This window comes from Manis javanica, chromosome 6 (genome assembly GCF_040802235.1).
Source record: "Manis javanica isolate MJ-LG chromosome 6, MJ_LKY, whole genome shotgun sequence".
Classification (NCBI taxonomy): domain Eukaryota; kingdom Metazoa; phylum Chordata; class Mammalia; order Pholidota; family Manidae; genus Manis; species Manis javanica.
This window is the reverse complement of record NC_133161.1, coordinates 85279143-85302942: the sequence shown is the minus strand read 5'-3', so window position 1 is coordinate 85302942 and position 23800 is coordinate 85279143. Positions and strand designations below refer to the sequence as shown.

At 40.5% G+C, this 23800-nt stretch overlaps 1 protein-coding gene across 8 annotated transcripts in view; it reads right to left on the bottom strand.

Moving 5' to 3' along the window:
- MAGI2 (membrane associated guanylate kinase, WW and PDZ domain containing 2) overlaps nucleotides 1–23800 on the bottom strand; it is a 1446279-nt gene that overhangs the window by 133584 nt on the left and 1288895 nt on the right. For 7 of the 8 annotated variants that reach the window (XM_073238936.1, XM_073238938.1, XM_037021510.2 and 4 more), the window contains 3 exons: nucleotides 21537–21726; nucleotides 13169–13210; nucleotides 6018–6109 (listed from right to left, as the gene is read on the bottom strand). In XM_073238936.1, the coding sequence (XP_073095037.1) occupies nucleotides 6018–6109; nucleotides 13169–13210; nucleotides 21537–21726 (324 nt within the window). The remainder of the gene's footprint in view (nucleotides 1–6017; nucleotides 6110–13168; nucleotides 13211–21536; nucleotides 21727–23800) is intronic. The other variant, XM_073238937.1, reaches the window with a different exon arrangement.

Sequence of the window (23800 nt, the reverse complement as noted above, 5' to 3'; positions counted from 1 at the left end):
TTTCACTGCTGACACAGAGCTAGTCTTTCTGTTCAAGAAAAACACCCTTTGGTTTTTTTCCTTTGGTTCAAATATGCTTTGTATACTTGACACATTCTGTTTATTTCCTGTCTGTCAAATTAACTGCAGGGACTAGATAATCTATGAATCCTTCTTAGGCTGTAACTCATACTGGCTTCCAAACGTATATACATTCTCATGTTTGCTTAAGCTCTTGAGAACATGCCTCAGGATATCTGATCCTTTAATTCAGTAGTTTTAAAACTTCAGAGAGCATGTGAGTCACCTGGTGAGCTTGTTAAAAGATAGTGTCCTGACTCTACTCCCAAGAGTCTGATTCAGCAGGACTGGGGTGGAACCTGACATCCTGCATGCTGAATTAGCTCCCAAGAGATGTTGGCTGCATCTGACTTATAGATATATCCCACTTTGAATAGCAAGATTCTGCATATTCCCACTTGGTCCAGTGGCTACAGGAACTGTGGTCTCACTGATCACATTCCAAGTGTGCTGAAGGACTTTCCCTCTGGTGCCTGGCCTGAGCTCCCTGCCCATCATGCCTGTCACTTCCCAGGTCTTCTGAAGGACACCCCCTGAGTGCATGCGTGGGTGCCCAGGCCCAGCAGCCTACATTTTCCTTCTGTTCCTGCTGACCCCTGGCTACACTGGCCTCCCTCTGCTCACATGTCCATCTGGCCTCCCTGAATTCTTCAGTCTCTGGGGGCCCTTCGGTCCCAAGTACCAGTTTATTCAGTGCTCTTGGATGAGTTCTTTATGCTGCCCCTATTGCTTTGGCCCTGAAGAAGGAGCTCTGTGGCAAAACAGATCAAGAAAGACTGTCCCCTGATGCCGTGAACTACTGGTCCCCATGGCCTTATCTTTCCAATCGTCTTCTTAAAAACAAAAGTATCAAAACAATGCCACAACTCCTCTGCGAGGGCATGAAACAAAGCAGAATGTTTGATATGAAGTAACAGCCACTCACATTCACGGGGCTGATAGCCCAGTAAGCCAGAGGACACAAAAGCAAACTGAAACCACCTCGGCAGGACTTTATTCTGGGAAACATCCACCTTAAAGTAGTTCACTTACTCTGGCATCAAATTTAACAATGATACCAAGCTAAGGAATGATGGGTTTTGAATCTCTAAGGCAGGCGTTGGAGGTCTCAATCATTTACATTCTGTAGTGTTACAAAATACACTGTAGCTCTTTCCTGCCCTGCCTAATAATGGCAGTCTAGCCCAGTAGAGCTGATGTGCAGTAATTATAGCCTGGGACAACTCGACAGTGGGGAGCAGATTTCAGGTCCTTGCCTTCTGAAACCTCCACAAGTTTGCACCAGGTTCCCGTGCCACGGAGTATGTCTGTCATTAACTTTCTCTTTATTTGGACAGCTTTGCTTCTCACAGGCCTTTCTCCACTGCTATGCTTTCCAAATCTTTCCATCTTGGTGCCTTCCCATCTCTTTTCAGCTCACAGCTGGAAACCCCATTTTTGTTCCTTTCTGGCCATTTTCCATTTCTTTCTATTTCTATTGTTATTTAACTGTGAAAAGTATTTCCTCTTGCAGGAAAAATGCCCATATGCTTTAGCTGGGGCCCTGCTGTTCATTATTTGCCGAAAGCCGCGTGTCGTGTTTAATGTGCACCCTGAGAATCAATACCGTTTCATATATATGGAAGCAGAAAGCCGTTTGATGTAATCTATGAGATCTCCTGTGGTCGGGGACCAAGGCGCCTCAAGAGCCTCTCCCTCTGTAGCACGTTGGCAATTAGATGAGGCTAGTGCATTTGCATTTGTAGATTATCTCCGGACTTCCATGGAGGCGAGCAGGAAGGAAAGGCTTCAGGCTTCGGGGAGAGCCCCGCGGCGGATCTGCTCCGGACACGGCCGCCCCGGGGCGCGACACCCAGCCCTTCAGCACAGCACCTTCTGGCTCTGCTGGCTTCAGGGAGGCTCAGGCTTCGACTTGCTGGCTTCAGTGTCAAAACTGTAACCTGCTGCCTGAGTGTGTCTTAAACCATTCAAATGAAAGAATGAAACAGAATAAATTCAAATAACCCAATGCGGAAAGCCAACCCTCCCTGGACTCTGAGGAGGCTTCTTAGAAGACCGGATGCCTGCCCACCAGAGCGGGGAGGGGACTCAGGCATGCGGGGCCAGTGCTCAGAAAGGCTGGGCACTTGTGTGTCCACCAGGCAGAATGCCTTCCTGAGGCTGGGTGACGACTACGCTGCACTGACGTGCCTGAGCTGATGTGAGCAACATGTGTTCCGTTTGGGTAACAATCCCACTGCTTCTGTGCCAAAGCACCAAAGCTCGGCCAGACCTCTCCTTTCTTGAGCCAGCTCACTAGGTAGGCCCTTCCTGCGACTAAGCCAGGCAACCCCTCCTGCCTCCAGGCTGGGGGAGACCTGTGAAGATGTTTCCTGAAGGTGGTGCTAGTTTTGCTAGTTTATCTCCAAGCAGACAAAGCATAACTCATAGGGAGGTTCCAGCAAAGCAAGAATTTTGTATTTCAAAGACTGTATTGAAGTATCAGGGGAAGAAATGGAACTTTGTTTCCCTTACATTTATTTTATAGTATAATCTTTTATTTGTATGTGTATATAAGGGAAGGGACTTAATATTTCAGTGCTATAGGGCCTATAAAAACCATGATCTGATTCTGGTTGAAGATTCCTTTAATGGAAAATATTCATCTTTTCAATTTCTTTCAATCCAATCCTCTGGAATGGGAGTCTCCAAGATAGTAGACTAAATGAGTGAAATGAGCATAAGAGGGTTTTGGAAATTGTAGTCGTGTTCAGTCTAGATTGGGACCTCTGTTTGGGTCCAGCCAGTTATCATAGAGAAAGGCAAGCTAGATGCTGCTTGAACTGTTTTTCAAGAGGCGATGGAAATCTGAATTTTTCAAAATGTGAAATTCATTAATATTAAACGACTTTAAAACACTGGGTAAGTGGACCAAGGTATGTTGTAGAGCTGCCAGAAAACCATCCCTGCTTCTGGGACTAGGCCATTTTCATTCTATAAAGCTTGTAGGATTTAGAGGTCTAAGAAAACTCCAGATAATTATTTGTTCTGAGGAGCTCAGGTGACTGTTTTGGCTTGATGAGGACTTTCTTCAGTTTCATTTAACAAATAACTGTTATGCTAGGCTCTATGTTAGGCTTGGAAGACACAAACACCATTAAAACATGGCTCTTGCCTTCAAGGAACTCACAGATTAGTAAAGAGAAGGCATGTCAATCATTCATTACCTTCTGGAATAAGCAGATCCTTCTGTTGGAGACCCCTTAGGTTGGTATGTTTGAAGCATTATATTAGTATCCTATATGTTAGTATAATATAATAGTGCAATGGATTCTAATGGATTTACCCTCAACTGCTCTACAAAAATCTCAGTATCCCACAAAATGCTATAAAGATCACCTTGAAGTGTCACTTATTATGGACAGAGTTTTGTTTTGTGTCCTTCACTTGGTATCTTTTATGCATATAGCCATATAATAAATACCGTGGCCTCAGCCCAGAGAGAGGTCTGTACTTTTCTGGAAGGTAACCTCTTCAACCTTGGAACAGGACTGTCTTCACTGTTCAGAGTGAGCCCCTTGGATCAGACCTGAGAGTTGATACTACAAAGGAGATTTTCTTGGTGGGTAGCTGATAATTTATGCTAAAAGAGATGGCTCAGCGTGGAGCCAGGTACACCAGCAGTCCTACGATGGGGGCTGCCCATGCCAGAGCGACCAGCCATGTCATTGGTGGGCTGGGCCTTGAGCCATGTGACATCAGCCCAATCACCTCAATGCCTACATAATGAAATCCCAATAAAAACTCTGGACACCAAAACCTGGGTGAGCATTCCTGGCTGGCAACACTCTGCACTGATGCTGGGAGGGTCATGTGCCCCTGAGGATGATGGAAGCTTTGTGTGTGGAACCCTTCCAGATGTTGTCCTAGGTGCATCTTCTTTTAGCTGGTTCTACTTTGTGCTCTTTCACTATAATAAAACTGTAATCTTAAGTATAGCACTTTCCTTAGCTCCATGAGTTGTTCTAGTGAATTACTGAATCTGAGGGAGGCCATGGGGACCCCTACATTTGCAGCTGGTGTCCGAAGTGAGGGAGGTCATGTGCAGACTCTTCCCATTGACTTTGCAGCTTTCCAAACTCATTGCAGCTGGTGTCCAGAAGTTGGAATGGTGTCAAGAAACTTGGTAGTCTGGGCCTTAACGTCGGGTTTGGCTAAACTCTTGGTCCCGCCGGCACACTTTTCATTATGGGGCACTGAAGGAGAATAGAAAGGGGAAGCTCGAGTCCCTGCTTAGAAGGGATTTTAAAATCTCACTGATCGCACCAAATAGGCAGATGAATGAGTATGTCAGAGAATAATCCTGAAGGAAGCTAAGTGAGACAAATATAGTGTGGAGGCCAGGAGGTCAAATGTTTACATACGCGAAGTGACTGGCATTTCTTTAGCCCTTGATATGATACAAGAGGAGTTATCAAGAGGGGCAAGCTGGAGGGCTGACCAGGCAGCTGAGATCCCTGGGAAACTCAGGATCAGGTGACAGAGAGGGAAACCACTTGGTGAAGGGAGCAAAATGTAACTGAGATTTGCTCCATCTACCTGTACCACAAGATCCTTAATTTAGTGTCCGAATAAATTTAAGCCCCTGATTTTACCTCAGTACCCTTTCCTCCCAAAGCCCAAGAAGGAAAATCCAGATTATCTTCCTTGGTAAATGCACTTTTACATCCTCTCTGGCAGGTGGACAATTAGTGACATTCTGATTGACTATTGCCAAATATTATCCCTAGGAATCAGGAAATAAGGGATTTTTTTTTTCCCTGGTGCACCCTCCTCCTTGGAGCCCGAGCTCAGCCCCTGGGAGTCCTGTGGTAAGGGACCTCACCAGTCATGTGGTCTGCCTCCTCCTGCAGGGCAGGCCTCCTGGGGCTCCAGGCAGGCTCTTATCAACGGCCTGAACGCCTCTCCTGGAAAAGAGCTCACTGTCTCACTAACACAATCTACTTCACTTTGGGACATGTTTACTTTTTATAGATTCCTTTTGTTCATTAGATTAACTTTTTTTCCTCCTGAAAATTTCTGCCCATCAGTGGTTCTAGTTTTATTTTCTGAAACAAGAAAAATGATGATGAAGAACATTTATTCAACACCTAATATGATCCAGGCACAATACCAAGAGCCTTACATAAGTTATCTTCTTTGGTTCTTAAAGTAACTCTATGAAAGAATATTATTGTTACCCCCATCTTACAGATGAGGAAATTGAGGCTTACAGCTTAAGTCCCTTGCATGAGCTAGGGTGGGATACAGGCAGGCCAGCTGGGGTGTGATGTCATTTCTTCAAACCTATTAAGGGCCTGAGTTATCACATCGAATACTATTTAGGACATATCTTTTACAATGAGTGTTTTATGACTGATACTTTAATAGGTACTCATAAGCATAGCTTTGCTATGTTTTCTATATTATTAATGAATATTTATATTTCTATGCTTTTACTCTGATGTATAATGTATGTGTATATATATATATATATATATATATAATGTACACATACTGAGCTTGATTTTACTTCTGTTTATCTCTGTGTTTTCTCTCCCCTGTAGTTTTGATCGAAAACATACATAATTCTGCTGTTCCAAGTCACCTCTTCACATGTATCTTCTCTCATACTGTCTGCTTACCTGTGAGCTGCTGCCCAGAGACATTAGGGGTTCAATGCAATTAAATAATTGAGATGTTCAAAAGGAATCCAATCCATTCTAAGAAAGAGTAATGTCCCTCTCTTAATGTAGGTGCATTGACTTAGGATGACATATTGGCAGGGAAATACTGGTGTGTTTTGAGGACTGAAGTAGCAAAGGAAAACAAACCTCAAACTTTTTAATGTGAGTCCTGAAAGATTTCCTTTTAGATGTCATACTGAATTTTTCCCTTGTGCGTACACACACAGCGTGGAAAGAGAGGATTCAACTTACAGGCTGTCCAGGCTCATCTCCCCCGAGGATTCTGAAGCCAAATCCAGACTCCATCCTGCGAAGGTGAACATCCAGCTCCTTATAATCTGGACCTGGCACAGAGGAGATCCCATTGAGTAATGCATCCTGCCTCCTCCCCACCCCCTGAGGAAATGAACACACCAATGATAAATTAATTTTGTGGATGTGATTAATGGGAGTGCTGTCAGAGTCAGTGGGGAGCACAGAGGATAAAAACACCATGGTAACAAAAAAGTAGGTATTCCAACTTTTGGCAGTCTCTGGATCAACAGAAACCAGCCAAGGGCATTGCCAGGGTAACACCACAGGCAGAAAGGCACACGGGTTTTCAGAGTGGAGAAAAATGATGACTCTGTAATTTGTTTTCCTGAGAGCATTCAGATTGCCCTCAAGAAGACTGGCTGTCACTTTGAGGGTGTTTACTCTGGCTGGAATGATTGTTTTTAAAGTATGAGAGAATAGATGGCAGCATCCTGGAACTCCTTGGGAAAGGACTACCTAGCAAATCACTAATATCTGTTCATGACTCGATGCATCCAGTTTAATGTGGGAGTGAGGTGGAGTGGCGGGAATGTAAACTTACACCAAACAGAAGTTGTCTCTTTTGAAATAGTAAAATTAGGAAGTACGGAAGTTAAACTTCTCTGTTGGGGTTTGAGTGAAGTTTTTATTTTCTGACAAACTCCTTTAGTTTTTTTGTAACTTAGGGACAGAGATTCACCTGGGTCTAAGTGAATTCTTTATCTCCCAAACATTTAAAAATGTGGAAGCCACTAGTAGATTTACTATTGACTTCACTAGTGTACTTACAATACACTAGAAGAGGGATATTTTCTGCAGTTAGCAGAAAGAACAGAGATGTACTTAAAAATAAGCTGGGAAACTCTTCTGAATGTCATCTTCTTTCAACCCTAGAATATACTAAAACTGTAATACACTTTTTGACTTTTTAAGGAGAATATGATTTATGTTTTCCCCCTGCACCTGGCCCTTTGAACTGTCCTCAGGGGAAATGTCTCAGTCACGACTTTCATGACCACTGTTAGGATGTCAATGGATAATCAACAACTTTGGGGAATACTTCTTAATGTCATCCTTTGCTTAAGAAGTATTTAGCCATCTTTGGGCCTTAATGGTTTAAAGGCGGTATTAGAACTGACAGAAGCAGGTATTAAGTTAAATTCTCCTTGCTTAAACAGGATGGTTTTGGAAATTAGGATGGGGTTTCAGAGGAGAATCCTCATGAGACAGGAAGCTACACCTGAGCCTCTGGGAGACATAGCAGTATTTATTTATCTATGTACAGACAGCTGAGAGAGAGACTCAGTGACTGACAGCCAGGTGGATCTTTTGCAGGCTCCATAGTCAGTGGGGCTGCTCAAGCGATACAGTAAATGAGGCACCATGATACTGGGCTTGCCTTGGTGTCCTCCAGCCTGGGCCGTGCATTCCCTGTGATACACAAAAAGCACGTCATTCACTTCTGGAATGCAGCATAAGCTGATTATGTGTCTAGTGCTCTAAAAAAAAAAGCTACATCAGGCACATGAGTACATGTATAAACTGTGCAAGACTCCACAATCATGCATGCCCTTTGCTGATCAGAAGCACATATGACCCATCTTTTCCATTCAATGACTAATATAAAATTGAAAGAAGACTAACCAATTGCATCTCCACAACCATTAGTCACCCTTCATGAATTGGATACTCATTCATATTTTAAAGAGGAGAGAACTTAGAAGAACTCAGCTCCTATTAAATAGTTAATTAGAGTTGGGTGGTAAAAGGAAGATGAAAACTTCACCCTGTACAGGTCACAAATGACCTCTGAAGTCAGTTTATTATGGGGTCTAAAAAAAATCATACATGAAATCACATATTGTGGGTGTGCTAAGCCTTTGGGACTGTGAAAGCAGGTCTTCCAACCCTGTAAAATCACAGCAGGTACCTGCAATTATCAAAAGGAAGGCAGAAGGACATGGGGAGATGGAAAATGATAGATAATGCCCTATCACTGTTCAAACCTCTAAAAGTTGCTTGTGATACAAGTGCTCACTGCAATTTTTTCTCTAGGTTACTTTAAGCTTGGAGGACTCTAGACCATATACATAGAAAAAATACAAAGCATGATACATTTTTGGCACTTAAAATAATAGAGCAAGAATATGTTTAACCAGAACTTTTTATCTATTCTTTTGGTCTAATTTTTGCATCACCAGTGAGGATGGGTAAGTGGGAAGCTGCTCCTGCAATGGCTTCAGCACCGATCCGTACTGCATGAAGAACGCTAAAAGGAATTTACTGTTTGATCCATTTTATTTGCTAAGTAAAACTTTCCCCAAAAGAAATGCTGGAATTACGACAATCCCAGTAATGGAATTTTGAGATCGGCTAAGGCACAAGGGGGTCATCTTGTGTCGGAGAATACTGTGACTCCTCAGGGGACTGGAAAGCCTGTTCTTCATGAATGACTCAGAACTCCATTTTCTTTTCTTTTTCTTTTTTTGGTGAAAAAATATAGATTTAGCTGGTTGGTTTTATTTAACTCTGAAGAGCAGATGTGAGTGGGTTTTCACAAATCCTCTGCCCCTGTCCTTGGTGGGCACCTCAGTGTCACCATGCTCTCCCGCCTGTTTGTGTGGCCGCTCTGATCCCAGCTCTCCTGGGCCTGTGCCCTGGTGCCATCTTCGCCCTGCATTTCCCAGGCAGCAACGGCGGCTTCGTGGAACATGCCCCAGTGGAGAGAGGCAGAGAGACCCATTAGAGAAGTGTGCCAGCAGACGGGATTTATTTTTTATTTCTTTGTTAATTTTGAGCACAGACTCAGGCTGCAGGGCATGGAAACTTTAGAGAAATATAGTCAACTGGAAAAAAAGTTTAAATGATAGATTGTGCCTCAAGGCAGTCCTACTTCTTTTCTTTTAGGGTAAACAAGAACCTTTAGAAAGGTAATTTGTCTTTGGTTTCTTCTCTCCTCCCACTTGCCCCATTTGAGCCTGGCTTTAGAAAATAACTAAAATTATATGCACATCACTCTTTTTCCTTCCTGCTTTGTTAACTTTCTGGAAAGATTATGATGTTCCTGATGCTTTCCTTTGGCTGGTCTTCTTGCCTGGTGACACATTTAAAATATTCTGTCATGGTTTATCTCTTCTCCTGATTGTGGAGTCTTGCACAGTTTATACATGTACTCATGTGCCTGATGTAGCTTTTTTTTTAGAGCACTTTTGCAAGGACTTAAAGCAAAAAAAAAAAAAAAAAATCCAAGAGCCAACTCTTCACCCCATTGCAACTGAATTTAACAACCACCTCCCTCTTTCCGGTTGGTATGCAAATCATGCAGCTGGAAAGCTGTTAGATGGAGGGGTTTGGTGGACACCCAGTGGAACCTGAGTCACTTTGGATGTCACTCAACCATGCCCCCCACCGACATCCTATTTTTCTCTTCTGCTTTCTGGTTTATTTTCTTTCTGCACTCTTCTATAATCTTCTCCCTCAGCCTTTCCTGCAGGACTGTCAGGGTATGCTCAGGCATTGCTTAGTGCAAATCAAGGTGGGGCAGTTGTTGTGAAGAACTTGACTGAGGAGAAGCAGAACACTCTTTGGACAGGGGTGTGCAGTGGCCAGCCATGGCCAGTGTTGCTTCTGCCTTAGAAGTTGGGTCCCAGCTTCTTAAGATAGTTGTCGCAGATGGGATTTTACATGACCACTGTGGCACAGCAAGCCACCCAAATGGCATTTACAAGTTCCCATTTACCCTGGGCTCCCACTAGTATTGAAAATCTAACATGTTTAAAAGTAGCAAATGGTGGCCACATTCAGGTATCAGGACAATTTCCCTCATAATAAAGAAAAGCTGAATTTCAAAAGCTGATTTTTATTTCTTATTAAGACTCCAGGAAGGCTTCACATGCTCCATGTATCCTTGGTCTAGCTCTTCAAAGACATGACTTTGTGCACTTTTAGGGTCAAGGAGAGGTGACTGAACACAACTGATTAATTTTATGAATGGATTCAAGCTTCAAAAATGCAAAGAACGGCATTTTGTGGATTAATTTGGCACATGGGATGCTGTTGTAAATACGTCAATTAAATTTTGGTACTTGAATCCTTTTTCATGTTTTAATTAAAACATAAGTGCCATGGGCTTATTATCACAGTTTGGCATTAGAATTAATTCATTCAACTTTTTATGATGAAAAGAGCATTATTTTTTGGTTCTTCCTTGTAAAGAGACCTAGGAAGGAATCAGGAATCAAAGGTGGTTGTTAAATATGACCCTGGCTTCTGTACTTCTTCTTCGTTCCAGATACAGAATGAGTTAAACAGGAATTAAATAGTTTCTATTACTCAAACCTGACATTAGTAGATAAGTAGCTAATACATTTTTGCCTGAAAAGAATCCTCTTGCTTTATTTTTCTTCCTTTATGCCTTGGGTAATATGAATGTTGCCACAGTTCAACTGTAGTAGAAGACACCTTCCATTCTCTATTTGGTTCTCTCCTTCAGCCTTCAGGTAAACTCAGATTTCCCCATCCTAACACCCTGTGCTCTTCCCACCCGTTTCTCTTTTGGATGAGGAGTCCCTAGTGGGGTCTTCACTCCTCCATCTCCGATTGCCTCCTGCTGGTCTGATTTCTGCTCTCTTGGTATGACTCAATTGCTTTCTTTAAGGTCATTGGTGACATAGTAATGACCCAATTAAATAGCCATTAACTCTTTCCTCATTGTGATTGATTTCTGTGACTCATTTGATACTCTGATGCACCTGTTATGGCCCCTGATTTTTTTTGTTTATAAACAAGGAAGGTCCTCCTTCTGGAAGTGATTTGTCTCTGGGTTTCTGAGATTCTCCATTTCTCTCATCATTGGGTGGCTCTTCTGTCATTGGGTAGAGTTGTTCATTCAAAGGTCTTGGCTATGGATTCTTTGTTTCTCATTAACATTCTGCCTTGGTGATGGCAGACTTGTCTTTATCGGTCTACAGTATTCCACTAAGCAATGCCTGTAGGAGTTGCTAAATTGTTTCTTGGATTTACTTATTTTAAGATACTCACCAATCTAGTAGACCTGATAAATCCCAGCATTATTCTATGATAGAGTTAATATTTAGTTTCATAATTATATTATTTAGAATTTCCTACTACCAATTTTGCCTCTGTACCTAACTAAGCATCTTATGTAGCTGTAGTCAACAAAATGCCTTACAGTTATGGTAATATATCTAAGTCAGAAGTCATGACACATAATTTGATAAAGAACATTTAAATATGAGTAGTGTGGAGATCTATTTGTTTTGGATACAGTCATGATTTTCAGAAAATCCTGATAAATTGTGTTAACATTTAACAAAATATTTGGATTGGTTCTTTTCCTGACAATCTGGATTGTATAGCAGTATAATGTACTCAAACTATTTTATAACTTTTCTTTTAAGTAATATATATATATATATATATGAAATGTACAAGTATATTTTGCACAAGTATCAAGCAAACTCAAACTATTTTATAACTTTTCTTTTAAGTAATATATATATATATATGAAATGTACAAGTATATTTTGCACAAGTATCAAGGTAATCTAAGCTATTATTAGGTGGTTGCTCTACTTTTGTTTTTAAATAAAATTCATTCAGAAGCTGAGATTTTCAAGAAATGGGCTTTCTGTGGTTAGTAGTAAGCTTCGATTTAGAATCTCAAATTAAATCTTGCTTTAATTTTGCATCTGTAATTACTAGGTCTCATTTTCCCTGTAGGAAATAAAAAATTCTTAAAAATTACAAGGACTTTACAGGCAGTATATATTATCATCCTTTAAAAATTTTCTTACCGAGTTGAACAAATATGTTAGACATTATTTGAGGACAAAATGTTAAGCAATATCTTCCATATTTTCACATATCTAAAAAATGACATGGAAGCTTACAGAATGAAATGATCTCAAGCACATATATTCTCCAAGGGGTGTTAGAACATGCTGAGATGGATAATGAGCTGTCATCATGGAAACACTCGAGAGATGTATGCTGTGTGCCCACAGCCCTGAAATAGTACTCTTATTATGAAACACTCTTTCCTGCAGTTGTTTCAGTGCTCGGGCATTCAATTCAGTGGTCTAAGCTGCTGTTCAGAGCATTTCCTAAGAGCAAAAAACATCTGAATCTTCCCTCTCCTCCTTCATTTCCATAACATTAAATATTTTAGCCTAATCCAAAGTTGGTAAGTATTTTCACAATGGTTAGATCAAATTTTTTTTCCTGTTAAGTAAATTAGTTATTACTAAAATCTCTTAAACTTGAAACTATGATATTCGAACTTAATATACTATTGAAACATAGCATTTTGTAATTAGCATGGTTTAAAAAATTAAATTGATATAGGTGTTTAATTGCTTTGAAAATAATTTCATTCTATATTAGCAAAATTTTAGGAATTCTTTGAAAATGTCTACACTGCCAATCTCTTGAGATACCCTAGCTTCCAAATTCTATTTTTCTAGTCCAGTGTTGTCCAGTAGAAATAAAATGTTAGCCACATAAGTGATTTACAATTTTCTAGTAGTCACATTTTAAAAAGCAAAATGAAACAGGTACAAACTTTTTAAATCAAGTATCTTTTAACCTAATATATCCAAAACATTATTTAAGTATTAAAAAAACCTAAAAAATAATGAGATGTTATACATTTTGTTTTTATAGGTAATAAGTCTGAAATCCAGTGTGGATTTCATGCACGTCTTACAGCACGTTTGAGTCCAGAGTAGCCCCATTTCAGGCGCTTCAGAGCCACGTGTGCTGGGAGTTCCCCGTCTGTGCAGCAAGGATCTGGTTGGTCTGCTGGCTTTCTTTGGCACCTGGTTTTTAATCTAGTCTTTTACTAAAGCATTTTATGAAAGAAATCAATGACTATGGCTGTTTTCCTCTGTCTTTTATTTGTTTCCTTGGCAGCCAGGGAGGCTCACCTTGATGAGACTGCAAACTACCTTAAATGCATGCTTATGTGGGTGAATAAAATTAGCACAGTGATTACATACTAAGACACTAATACGACTCAGAAGAATGATTTGTTACACAAAATGGAAGATGTTTCAGTCCCAGGACCGTGAGTGCTGAAGAATACTTGCCAGAGGAATCCATTCGAAAACTGGTCCTTGGTGGCACTTGTTCTGGATGGGAAAATGGGGAATTAAAATTGAGATTCATTTATGGCATTTTAAAATTCATCTTTACTTTTCTTTGTTGCTATTAAAACTCACCCCCAAGCCTGTGCTCATGCTTAATGATTTTTTTCTTCTTCTCTAAACTCCGTGGAAGTTGGTGGAGAGGACAATACCCTGTTTTGCATATATGGATATGTCTGTAAATGTATTCTTTCACATGCAACCAAATTGCAAAAATATGAATTCTTTGAGATCTGAATGGAAAAAAGATAATCATTTCCAAATATTGAGCTTTGAGTCTCATTGTAAGAATATTATTTGAAAAGAAAGTCAATCCAGAACACAAAATATACACTCAGCAAACATAGGTCTTTTAAAATCATGTTATGATGTGTCATCAAATATTGGAATGAATGGTGGAAAACACAGTCAGCAATTCTGTTGATTTATGTACACCAGTCCAAATATTTGGGTATTTATATTGTTTGGATAGCTGAAGTTGAGTATAAGAGGTTGAATTAAATTGGTTTATTTTAGCAATAGAGATCCTTCATGAGAATTATGATGCAATCTATGCTATATATAATAAAAATCCATAGCCATGAGGGTAAGATATTATAAATATACTATGATATAGATATGAGGTACTATTAAAAAATGAAAATTTTAGCACTAAAATAAAAAAATTAAAATAAGACTGAATTTTGATTGCTTTCTTATTGAGCTTTGTTTCAAATAAAGAGTTCTGTGCTATTCAACAGTGAAAATGAAATGGAAATTTCTTGTGGGTGCTGATGAGGCACAGCTTAGCCAGCCCTCTGTGTCTGTGCAGGCATTACCCACCCCGACAACCTCCCCCCACTTCCCTGAATGGCTAGTCTTAACCCTCTCAGGCAATATGACATGATAATCCTACCAGGCAGTCTGTGTTGTCACAGGAAAGGCAATTTAGTTTTCTCGAAGAATTGTTATTTTTTAAAAAAACCTACATGTCTGGTTCTTAGGATTATGAATTGAGAAACAGCTTTTCATCAGAAAGATGGAGCTACATCAGGGATGGAAGACTGCTATCTTCTAAATATTTCTATTAGTTGTAAAACTGACATTTTGTACTATCATGACCTCACTAGGACCTATTTGCCATCCAGCAATTACACTCAGTTTACTGTAGCCCTGATGGTTCCAGATTTTTTCATGAAATTACTCAGATTACATTGTCAATTTGTGCTCCTAACAAAATGCTTTGTTGTACTAAGTAACTTTTAATCAACAACTGATATTAGAGTTTATTTCTCACATCCCCCACCCATCCATGCCTTTTATCCTCTGTCTGATTCCAGGTGCATTAAGTTTTAAACCACTGAATGAAATATGTTTATAAGCTATTGGACTGGATCTAATTTCTAAAATACATGGGAAAAATGTGCCCCCCAACCTGACTTTCATTTCACTGTCTTTATAATTTAGCTCATATCATGGTAACTTTATTAAAAGGAGCCTGTTAGAAATATAAATATTACAGTGGTTATTTACAAAGCTACCTAAGAATATTGATTTTGAAATGAGATTTCCAAATTAAAACCTACATATTAGAAATAGCAGTCACAGCTTAACTGGATTTACTGATCTCCTTTATCAATATAACTGCAAAGTGACTCATAATGTGATATATTAGAAATTTCAACTGAAAGGCCAATTTTTTTCACAGATCAAACCATAACATACATTATGCTAAGTATAGCAATAATGGTTTCCCATGGGAAGAAGATACAGGAAATTAATCTTTATAGTATAGCCAAGGACATTTTAAATGACAATGTTACTAAAATTTTTAAAAATCTTTTGTGATTCTAATACTAAAGTCACTGGTAAAGTGTCTTAACATTTACTAGTCATCTTATTTTAATATTTCCCTAAAATAAAGGAGTACTCCAGATATCTGTGGGTGGTAATTTAAGGCCACCGGACACCAGCAATGGCCAAGCAAAGGAGTCCAGGGCTTGAGCTTGCATCGTTGCACATGCCAATGTTCTCTAGGAGGGCAAGGCAGCCTTTCATGATCACTAACAGCTGCTTGCAGCTGTGGCATTCGTGAGGTGGCCAAACCTTTCTTAAACCTCTTACTGTTTCCAGCTTGCCCGTATCAGGGACTTAATCCCATGGGCCAAGGAGACTGGAGGCAGGAAGGTTCCAGCAGAAGCACTTGCACAGGCTCTGGAGCTCTGGTTCCAGGCCCTTGGATCTTGTATGAAGTGGGCTCCTCCATCAGTTCCCATTTAGAGCCCCAAAGTGCTGTGCTGTGGCAGATAACATTTTTATACTGCCCCAAATTTCCAAGTGGCTCTGCTGTTAGGATTGGAGACAGTGCAAACTACAACCCTTGCTCACTAATAACAAGGAAAAAAGTCACAGAGAAACTCAGAGCTTAGAAATACAATCACTCATTTGTGATTGTCCCTGAATTACATGTGCATTACAATACTGAACAACGAAAGAATTCCACAATGAACAAGAGAGCAGAATAAAAGTCATTGAAGCAACTGTACATTTCCATCAGCTACAAATTAAAATTCCATTTCAAGTATAGTACTAAATAACAGTTGGCCCTTGATTATGCTTTTTAGCTGGCCTGTGGTTTTGATTGCTGTCTTTGGTGGAACACTCACTGCTTATTATGGGTTAATGCCTCCTAATTTCTGGAAAGAAAAAATTGATTGCATGAATTCCTTTTGAAGAAATTCCAGAGGAGTTTCTGCTCTAAAGAGGTTCTACCATAAGGCACATTAACCATATGGATCCCTGACATTTTTATGACCTTACATTTGATTGCTGTCTTATTGCCAAGGAGTACGGACATGCTGCACCTCATAAATTGTTTATTTATAATAACCGAGGTTCAATGTGAAAAGAACAAAGTTGGGACAACTTCAGTCATAATTCAACTTGGGCTCACACCAAGGGACAGAAATGTGAAGGAAGAGTTTCAGAGAACAAGGATTTTTCTTCTCTGTTTCTTGCTGTGTTCATGTGCTTATCAGCGGCAGTTTCTGAGGCTGCAGTGCAGGAGTATGTCCTAGAAATGGCCCCATGAGCGGAGTATGCTAAGATGAATCTTTTGAGTAAGTCTGGCTTAAAGAAAAGTGAAGCAACAGGACAGGTCTGTCATTCCTAAATCACCAGTTCGTTAGCATGATCAAAACTTTGTGAGAATCCAAAGGGACCCATTCTCATTTCCTTCAGCAGGCTTTTTGTACCACTGTGCCTGGCATTAAGAAGAGGAGTCACGAGAGCCATTTTTCTGCAGCTATGTTAGTATCATGTAATAAGATATCTAACAAGACAGAATAGATGAACTGTCTTTTGGTCCTGTGGTTATTGTGATGTAGAACCTGATTTCTTCTCTGGGGTGAGAAGGAGAACTCCATGACGTAGCATTTATGTGAGTGTAGCCTTGCTACCTAGTTGCCCCTCTCAGTTTGCCATGCTCTGGATTTGTACATAACGTACAATTTTCTGGGTGTAGAGGGGAGCTCGCTGGGAGAGTGGCTACCATGACAAGCCACCATCTAGGTTTCTACCTTAAATTGGGATAAAACATGTATGGGCAAACATTCAGTCAGCCACGTGAACTTGAAAGAATATTATTTATCTGAGTAGGTATTAATGTTTTTATCCATGCTCTGTACCTCTATACACGCTTAGACAGTAATGTTGTCTCTTTCTTTATTAGGTGATGTACTAAGGGAAACCACATAATTGATCATTGAAATGAGAATAATCTGGAGAGCGAAAAGAGAGCTATTAATAATTATGGCAGGACAACTCAGGGGAGGAGGACTGTCCCAGGCTAATGGGCACGTGCAGTCATCCGAGGCAGTCTCGTGGGGAGCAGGCCATGACTTCTTATCATGTTAGGGATACATGGTTGAAGCAGTGACACAGTCTCATATAGAGGAAGAATGGTAGGAAGAGGTAGAGGGGGGAAAGCAGGGAGGATCTTTAGAAATAATGCTTTTTTTTCATGGTTAGAAGTGGTGTACATAGTCCAACATTTGGAATGAGAAAATCCAAGCCCTTGCTCTTGTGATTGCAAAGAAAATTAAAGACCTTTTTTCATGAGATTCATTGGAAAAAGACAGAGAAGGGAGAAGTAAAAAACACAGCACAGCTTATCTCACTATGTAAATGTGGGGGCTCATCCTGCTCTGCAAAGGTGGACATTTTTCTTTTTTTTTAAGTATTCAAGTTGTTGAAAGTTACTGTTTTTTTTTTTTTTATTAAGGTATCATTAGTATACACTTGTATGAAGGTTTCACAAGAAAAACAATGTGCATTTTTCTTTGCTTTTAATTTAAAAAAATGCAAGTAATTGGGACAGCAAGAAGTCTATTATCAACAGAGGCTATTACATAAAGCTAAAAGTGACGTCTATGTAAAAGTCTTGGGTAGAGATGGGGCTGGAGAGAGTTTTCCTCTTTTCTGTGGATTGTTGATAATGACAGAGGGTTAAATGCTTAAATAATTAACATGAAAACCCAGAAGCCCCATTGGTCAAAACTTCCTTTGGAGTTTTATTTTTGGCATGGTTCTTCTTATATGTATACAAGCTTTAAGCTTAAGGGGAATCAAGTTAGTCAGAAAAACATTTCTTTTTGCATAGAATTCTCCAATAGGGACTAGTGAGATTTTTGATAATTAAGATATTTAAATAGGACATTCTCTTGAAAAACATCAATTTTGCACATGGAATGCAAAATTATTGCCCCAATTGTCTAATTATATTTAAACTATTTACTGCACAATTTTGCATGTAAAAATGCTGATATCATTATTATTATTATTTGCTGGGTTGTGTGAAGCACTCTCATTCAGGCAATGTTTCCCTCTGTGTTTGTGTCTCTAATCTCACTGTAAATTTTGTATAAGCAGAGATTATTTTTTGGGATTTTTCTCTTGTGGAGCACCCAGCAGAGTTCTAGAAACATACTGAGTGCTTCATACATTCTTGCTGGTTGATGTGGACCCTGGAGGGCCTGCCTCTGGGCACCTTGCCCGAGGCTTTGAAATCAGAGGCATCGCCTCGAGCTTGGTGGGAGATTCTCCCTTCTCTCTTTGTTCAGTTCCTCCTCATGGTGAGATCCATAAAGCTGGGAGGTGTTTCTAGCTTTCCTCTCATAAGCATGTACCTGTCATGTTCTGTTTCATGTGGCTCTAGTATCCCATGGTTGTCTTTGTTTGTTTAAAATGACCACATTTTTTATTTTCAGGAATACATCTTTATTAAGATGTCCTGTGCATGCACATTAAAATGTCAGTATAATCAAATTATGAGCCAAATGAGGCACAGCAGCATTTACATCATTTGATAAATTCCCATCATTTGCAGGGGACTGGTGAGCTGAATCCAAACACTTCTTGACAGCCTTGATAGAGCAAACATTCGGTAGCTCTGTGCAGCAGACACTCATGGGTGGAGGTACATCCCTTGGTTACTGCAACCTCGTTTTGAACGTGAATGCAAAATATACCACTTCAGCTTTATGAGATCCTATGAGATGGATGTCGGCCAGGGAAGATGCCACAGAACTTGGTTTAAACAGCTGTGGTTAGAATCCCTTCTACACTTCCCTTGGTCCCATTGGGTTTCCTCCCAGGAAAAAGCTCTGGGACACAAGAATGAATGAAGCCTAACCTAAATGTTATGTGTGTGATTCAACAGAGTCAGAATAGGAGTGGTTCAAAGTTAAAATGTCAAATGTGGGTCTTTTGTTTGGATGTATACATTTCATGATCCTTTTTAAAAAACCTATTTGAAGATGATGAGAAATGGACTGACCTTCCCCCCCATCACTGAAACAAAATTTTCTTTTGGTATTGTTCTAAAAATTTAATGACAGAATGAAACTTCTTCATACTTGGAAACAGGAAATGTATGGAGGGCAAAGGGCTGTTTTGTTTTTTCAAGCCATATTGTTTCAAGCCACACACACACACACACACACACACACACACACACACACACACACACACGCAGGGTGAGCTGATTGGCCATCCAGAGACCAGAGAAAGTGGCATCGTGCATTTTTGGCTCCCTTCCCTTAGTCTTCAGGGTAGAGCCTTTCTTACCTCAGCATGATTTCTGTGTTTCATTCACACTCCATTTAGTGTTATGAAACACAATGATAGAAAGGAGCAGGATGGGAAAAAGAATGAGCTCACCCCTTCTTGGCTTCCTAAGAATTGTGACCCTGAAAACATTACTGTGACCTCAGAAACGCTAGTGAGAGTTGATGAGAACAGGAAGGGGGTCCGGATTAGAGCTGCAGCAGTGAAGGCATATTGGGGCGCTGATGGGGGCAGAGGAGGATGGGTGGGGAGTGGGGACGTTTGTTGTTCCTGTGGCTGTGGAGGGCAAGGGGTTAAGGAGCTCCCAGGGGAGGACTGAAGAGGTTGTGGGAGGTAAAGGCAGATCAGTGTGCTGGGATTGTTCCAGGTGAGCAGTGGAAAGGCAATGTACAGAACCTGCATTGCAGAGACTGGGTAAAGAAATCAGAATTTTTTTAGGGTTGAGAAGAAGGTCATGAACAATTCCTGCTCAGAAACTGAGGGCACACAGGATCAGACACCATGAAGACAGGATAGAATAAATACCAACTTTGCCTTTGTCCTGAATAATAAAGATTTGCACTGGCCAGGAAACTGCAAAAGGCTGGAAGAAAAAGACTAATGAAGGGACAAAAGCAGGGAAGCATATCCTGATGTTCCCTAAATGCAATAAAAAAATTAAACAAGGACATGAGGGTGATATTTTATTCCTGCAATGCATTTCTACCTTCCTAGTTAGAACGTCTGTCTTTTGATCTCCACTTGTTCCACTTTTTCTTATTTCTCCAGTTAAGTTTGTAGTACTCATCTCTGTATCTCCCTACCATACTGAGAGTGAAGTGGGTATTCCATAAATACGAGGTTTTTAAAGCAGAAAAGGTATTAAGAACTGTGCTGAAATCTTTTCCATTTTTTTTTCAGTTTCATGAGCATTACTAGCCTGAATCATACCCTATCCCTATTTTATATAGCTTAAAATGCCTACTTTACTTATTCTTTCACAGCAAAGGCATCCTAACTTTACAGCCCTTTAAAGACATGTCAGTTGTTCATCCAGAAGGGGAAGAATGAAATCCAATAGCCCAGACCTAGTCAATAAGTTAAAAAATAAGTGTGGGAGGGGATCATTGTGTTGGAAATGACTTCTCCAAGGCCTTCTGTGATAACTATTTTTCAACCAAAAACACTTTTACTGAGAATTGTAGAGGATGGGGAAAAGGCACTGTGTGTACTTCTCCCCTTGCATAATTCTCAGCCCCTGAGCTCGTCAAAAAGTTAGTAGATAGGAGTGCCTCTGAGATCACACACAACTTAAAACTCACTCTTCATGCCTCAGATGATAAAGGTGGGAAGAAGACACTGGTGGGACCCTGAAACAAAGGACTTCAGCAGTCAGAAAATGGGAGGCCGGAAACCAAAGCCTTCCCACTAGGCCCAGTTTTTTTATTCCTTTACTCAGGTTCATATTATACTGTGTATTTCCCTCATAGATTATACATTCATGCCATTCAGATTCCTGTCCTCTAACATTTGGAAGAGATGACCTGGTAGAGGGTGGAAAGAGGCACAATGACTATATATGCAATATTAAAAACTTTTGTTTTCTAATATTTATAAAGTGCAATGAAGTAATTTTAGAGGACCTTCAAATAGGATGACAAGTGCATTCACAGTATTTTATTTTATGGCTGAACTTTCAAAGGGGCCCTGTTGTATTAAAAGACAAACAGAAGTTTCAGGTAGGCATGACTGGTGCCTGGCTCTGGGCTGCTTCCAGAACCATTGCTTTCATGACTGAGTCAGGAGTTGACTAACATTGACTCACGGCCCTAAATTCAATGACTGCATTCAAGGCTCTATGAGAAATCTAAGCTTCAGACTCAAGATCAGCTTAAAAGTAAAAATATTCAACATCTCTTTTTATCATTTGGTGACTTAAAACTGGCAACTTTCTTTGCTCTGCCTTCTCACTCCCAATACCAATACATTCCTGATTTTCCTCAGGGCTTAGAGGAAAAAAGTAGAAAACGGAAAGATTGAAAACCAACAGATAAGCTTTATAGAGACTTTTTTTTTTTAAAGTAGCTCAGATCAGCTGGCTTTACTTTTGAGTCCTTTTTGAACCTCAGAATACAAACTCATGCCAGATCATTTCAGCCTCAATCTGTCTCCTGGCAGGGCTTCAGCTATTATTAATGTAACCTTGTTTTACGAGGCTTTCACTTACGCCTACTTTCATAAATGGCTCTCGATTTCTCGTAGAGCTCATATGGGTCAGGCTTCCTTGGGTCAAAGGCCTCTGTTGAGTCAGGAAAGGAGCTCCTGTGCAGGGCGGGCGGGAAGGGCAGGCTCTGCGGCACGGCCGGGGCAGAGAGGCTGGTCTGAGGACTGCCTTGGTTCTCCCACCGGTCCATCACCTGAAAGATGCAAGAGAACAGACGATGTGACTGATGGAGAATTCTTTCTTTTATTTCCTTTGCCACATACCACAACCCTCACCTTCAAAGTTAGGCTTCTTTGCCCCACAGACTTTTCTCCCAGGAAACATTTACAACTTTGGGATAAGAGTGTTGCAAGAAAAGATTTTACTTCTATAGAATAAGACACCATAGACTGTTATAAATACAAGTGGTGCCTGACTTTTGAACACAAACTTACACAACTTTGCCACCTATTAGCTGGTAAAATCTTCAGCAAATCATTCTATCTCTTTGTGCTTGCTTTTTTCCTGCAACATAAATACTAACATGCATCTGAAGGTAATTTAGGTGTAAGTGTGTAGCAACGTACAGTAGTACAGTATTTTTCCTTTTCTACGATGGCCCTGATACATGACCCCATTTTTACTAAAATAGAAAGAGATAAAGTAGTCTGCACATATTCATTTGACATCTGCACCTCTCCCAACAATCTCCTCTACGTGACCATTCAATCACCTCCCTTGTGGTTTACAAGTAATAATACAACCCTCTGGGATCCATCATTGTTCAATGTCTTCTGTGAAGACATTTATTGCTGAACTGACATTTCTTTCCCCAAACTCAGCTGCTGCTGCTCTTTCTACCACAGTAATTTATTAAAGATTTACAGAACACCTCCCAGTTTACCATGCTCCTTCACATACATTATCTTTGATTATCACCAGGCCCCATGAGGCAGGTAAAGCAGGGACTAACATCCTTTTATTAAGGAGAAAGCCGGGTTCACCAGGATCACCTATTTGCACCACCAACTTTACCTTCATTCAACAATCAACTGATTCTTTGTTCAAACTCAACTTTCACTTTACTGCTTTGAATATACCTGCTTTGTATAAAAATTAGGTTACCCTCTTGCCTAAAATTCTGCATTGAGTCAGCACAGTCCTCAGGAAAAAGGCCCATGCCTCAGTGGGACATTAACGGTTTCTCGTGACCCAGTTTCTGCTCACGTTTCTCATGCTCACTCACCGAGTGAGTCACAGGCTCATTTCCTTGCATCCACCAGGTTCTTTTCTGCCTCTTGACCATTGCATAGTTTCTTAATTTCTCTTCCTATCTGCAGAGTTTACCCATTTTCCACTCTGCTGTCTCCATTACTCATTACCTGATGACTAGGGTCAGACGAGATGTCTCTTCTAGAAGGCTTTAGCTGTTCCTACAGGGTGCTCTACCCCTCACCCCACTCATCACACCCCACTGCCGTTATAGGTCTTACCTACGCCTCTTCAAGTAGACACTGGGGACAGAGCCTGCAGGGGACACAGTCTTTCTCATTGTTGTGTTACATTGTTGTATATACTGTAAGAGCTCAGAAAATGTTAATTTAGTGAATGAATGAAATAATCACCTGTTCTTTTTAAAAATCTGGCTGACTCATAACTGCTCTTTTTTTAAAAAACTAGTTTTGATATACACCATTTTGAATGTGGCAGGGTTATAACTTTCTGCCCCTTTCTGCACTGTCCTGCTTTTGTTTCCGTCCTGGCTATATTTTGGCCAGGGCTCCGATGCTAGCTCTGACATATCAATCATAAAATTTTTAAAGTTGGAAGGGCTGTGTGGTACCATGCATGTCTCTGTAGAACAGAAAGTCCCCTGAGGCCTGCTTACCCACGTGGGACTGTGGCAGTGACTGGGTGAGTCAGCAAAGTAGGAGAGAAATGGGTCACTGACCCATATCTTAGTAAGACTGGTGCTGTCGCCCAAACGTGTGAGTCCCCACAGATTCATGTATTAAAGTTCTGACACCAAAGGTGATGCTACTAGGAGGTGGGGTCTTTGGAGGTGATTTGGTCACGAGGCTGGAGCCCTCATTAGTAGAATCAGCATACTTGTAAAGGAGGCCTCAGAGACTCCCTTGTCCTCTCTGCTGGGCAAACTTAGAGAAAAAAGACAGCTGTCTAAGAAGTGGGGTCTCACTAGACACAGACTCTACTGTGTGCCTTGAGCTTGGACTTCCAGCCTCCAGAACCAGGAGAAATAAATTTCTGCTGCTTATAAGTCACTCAGT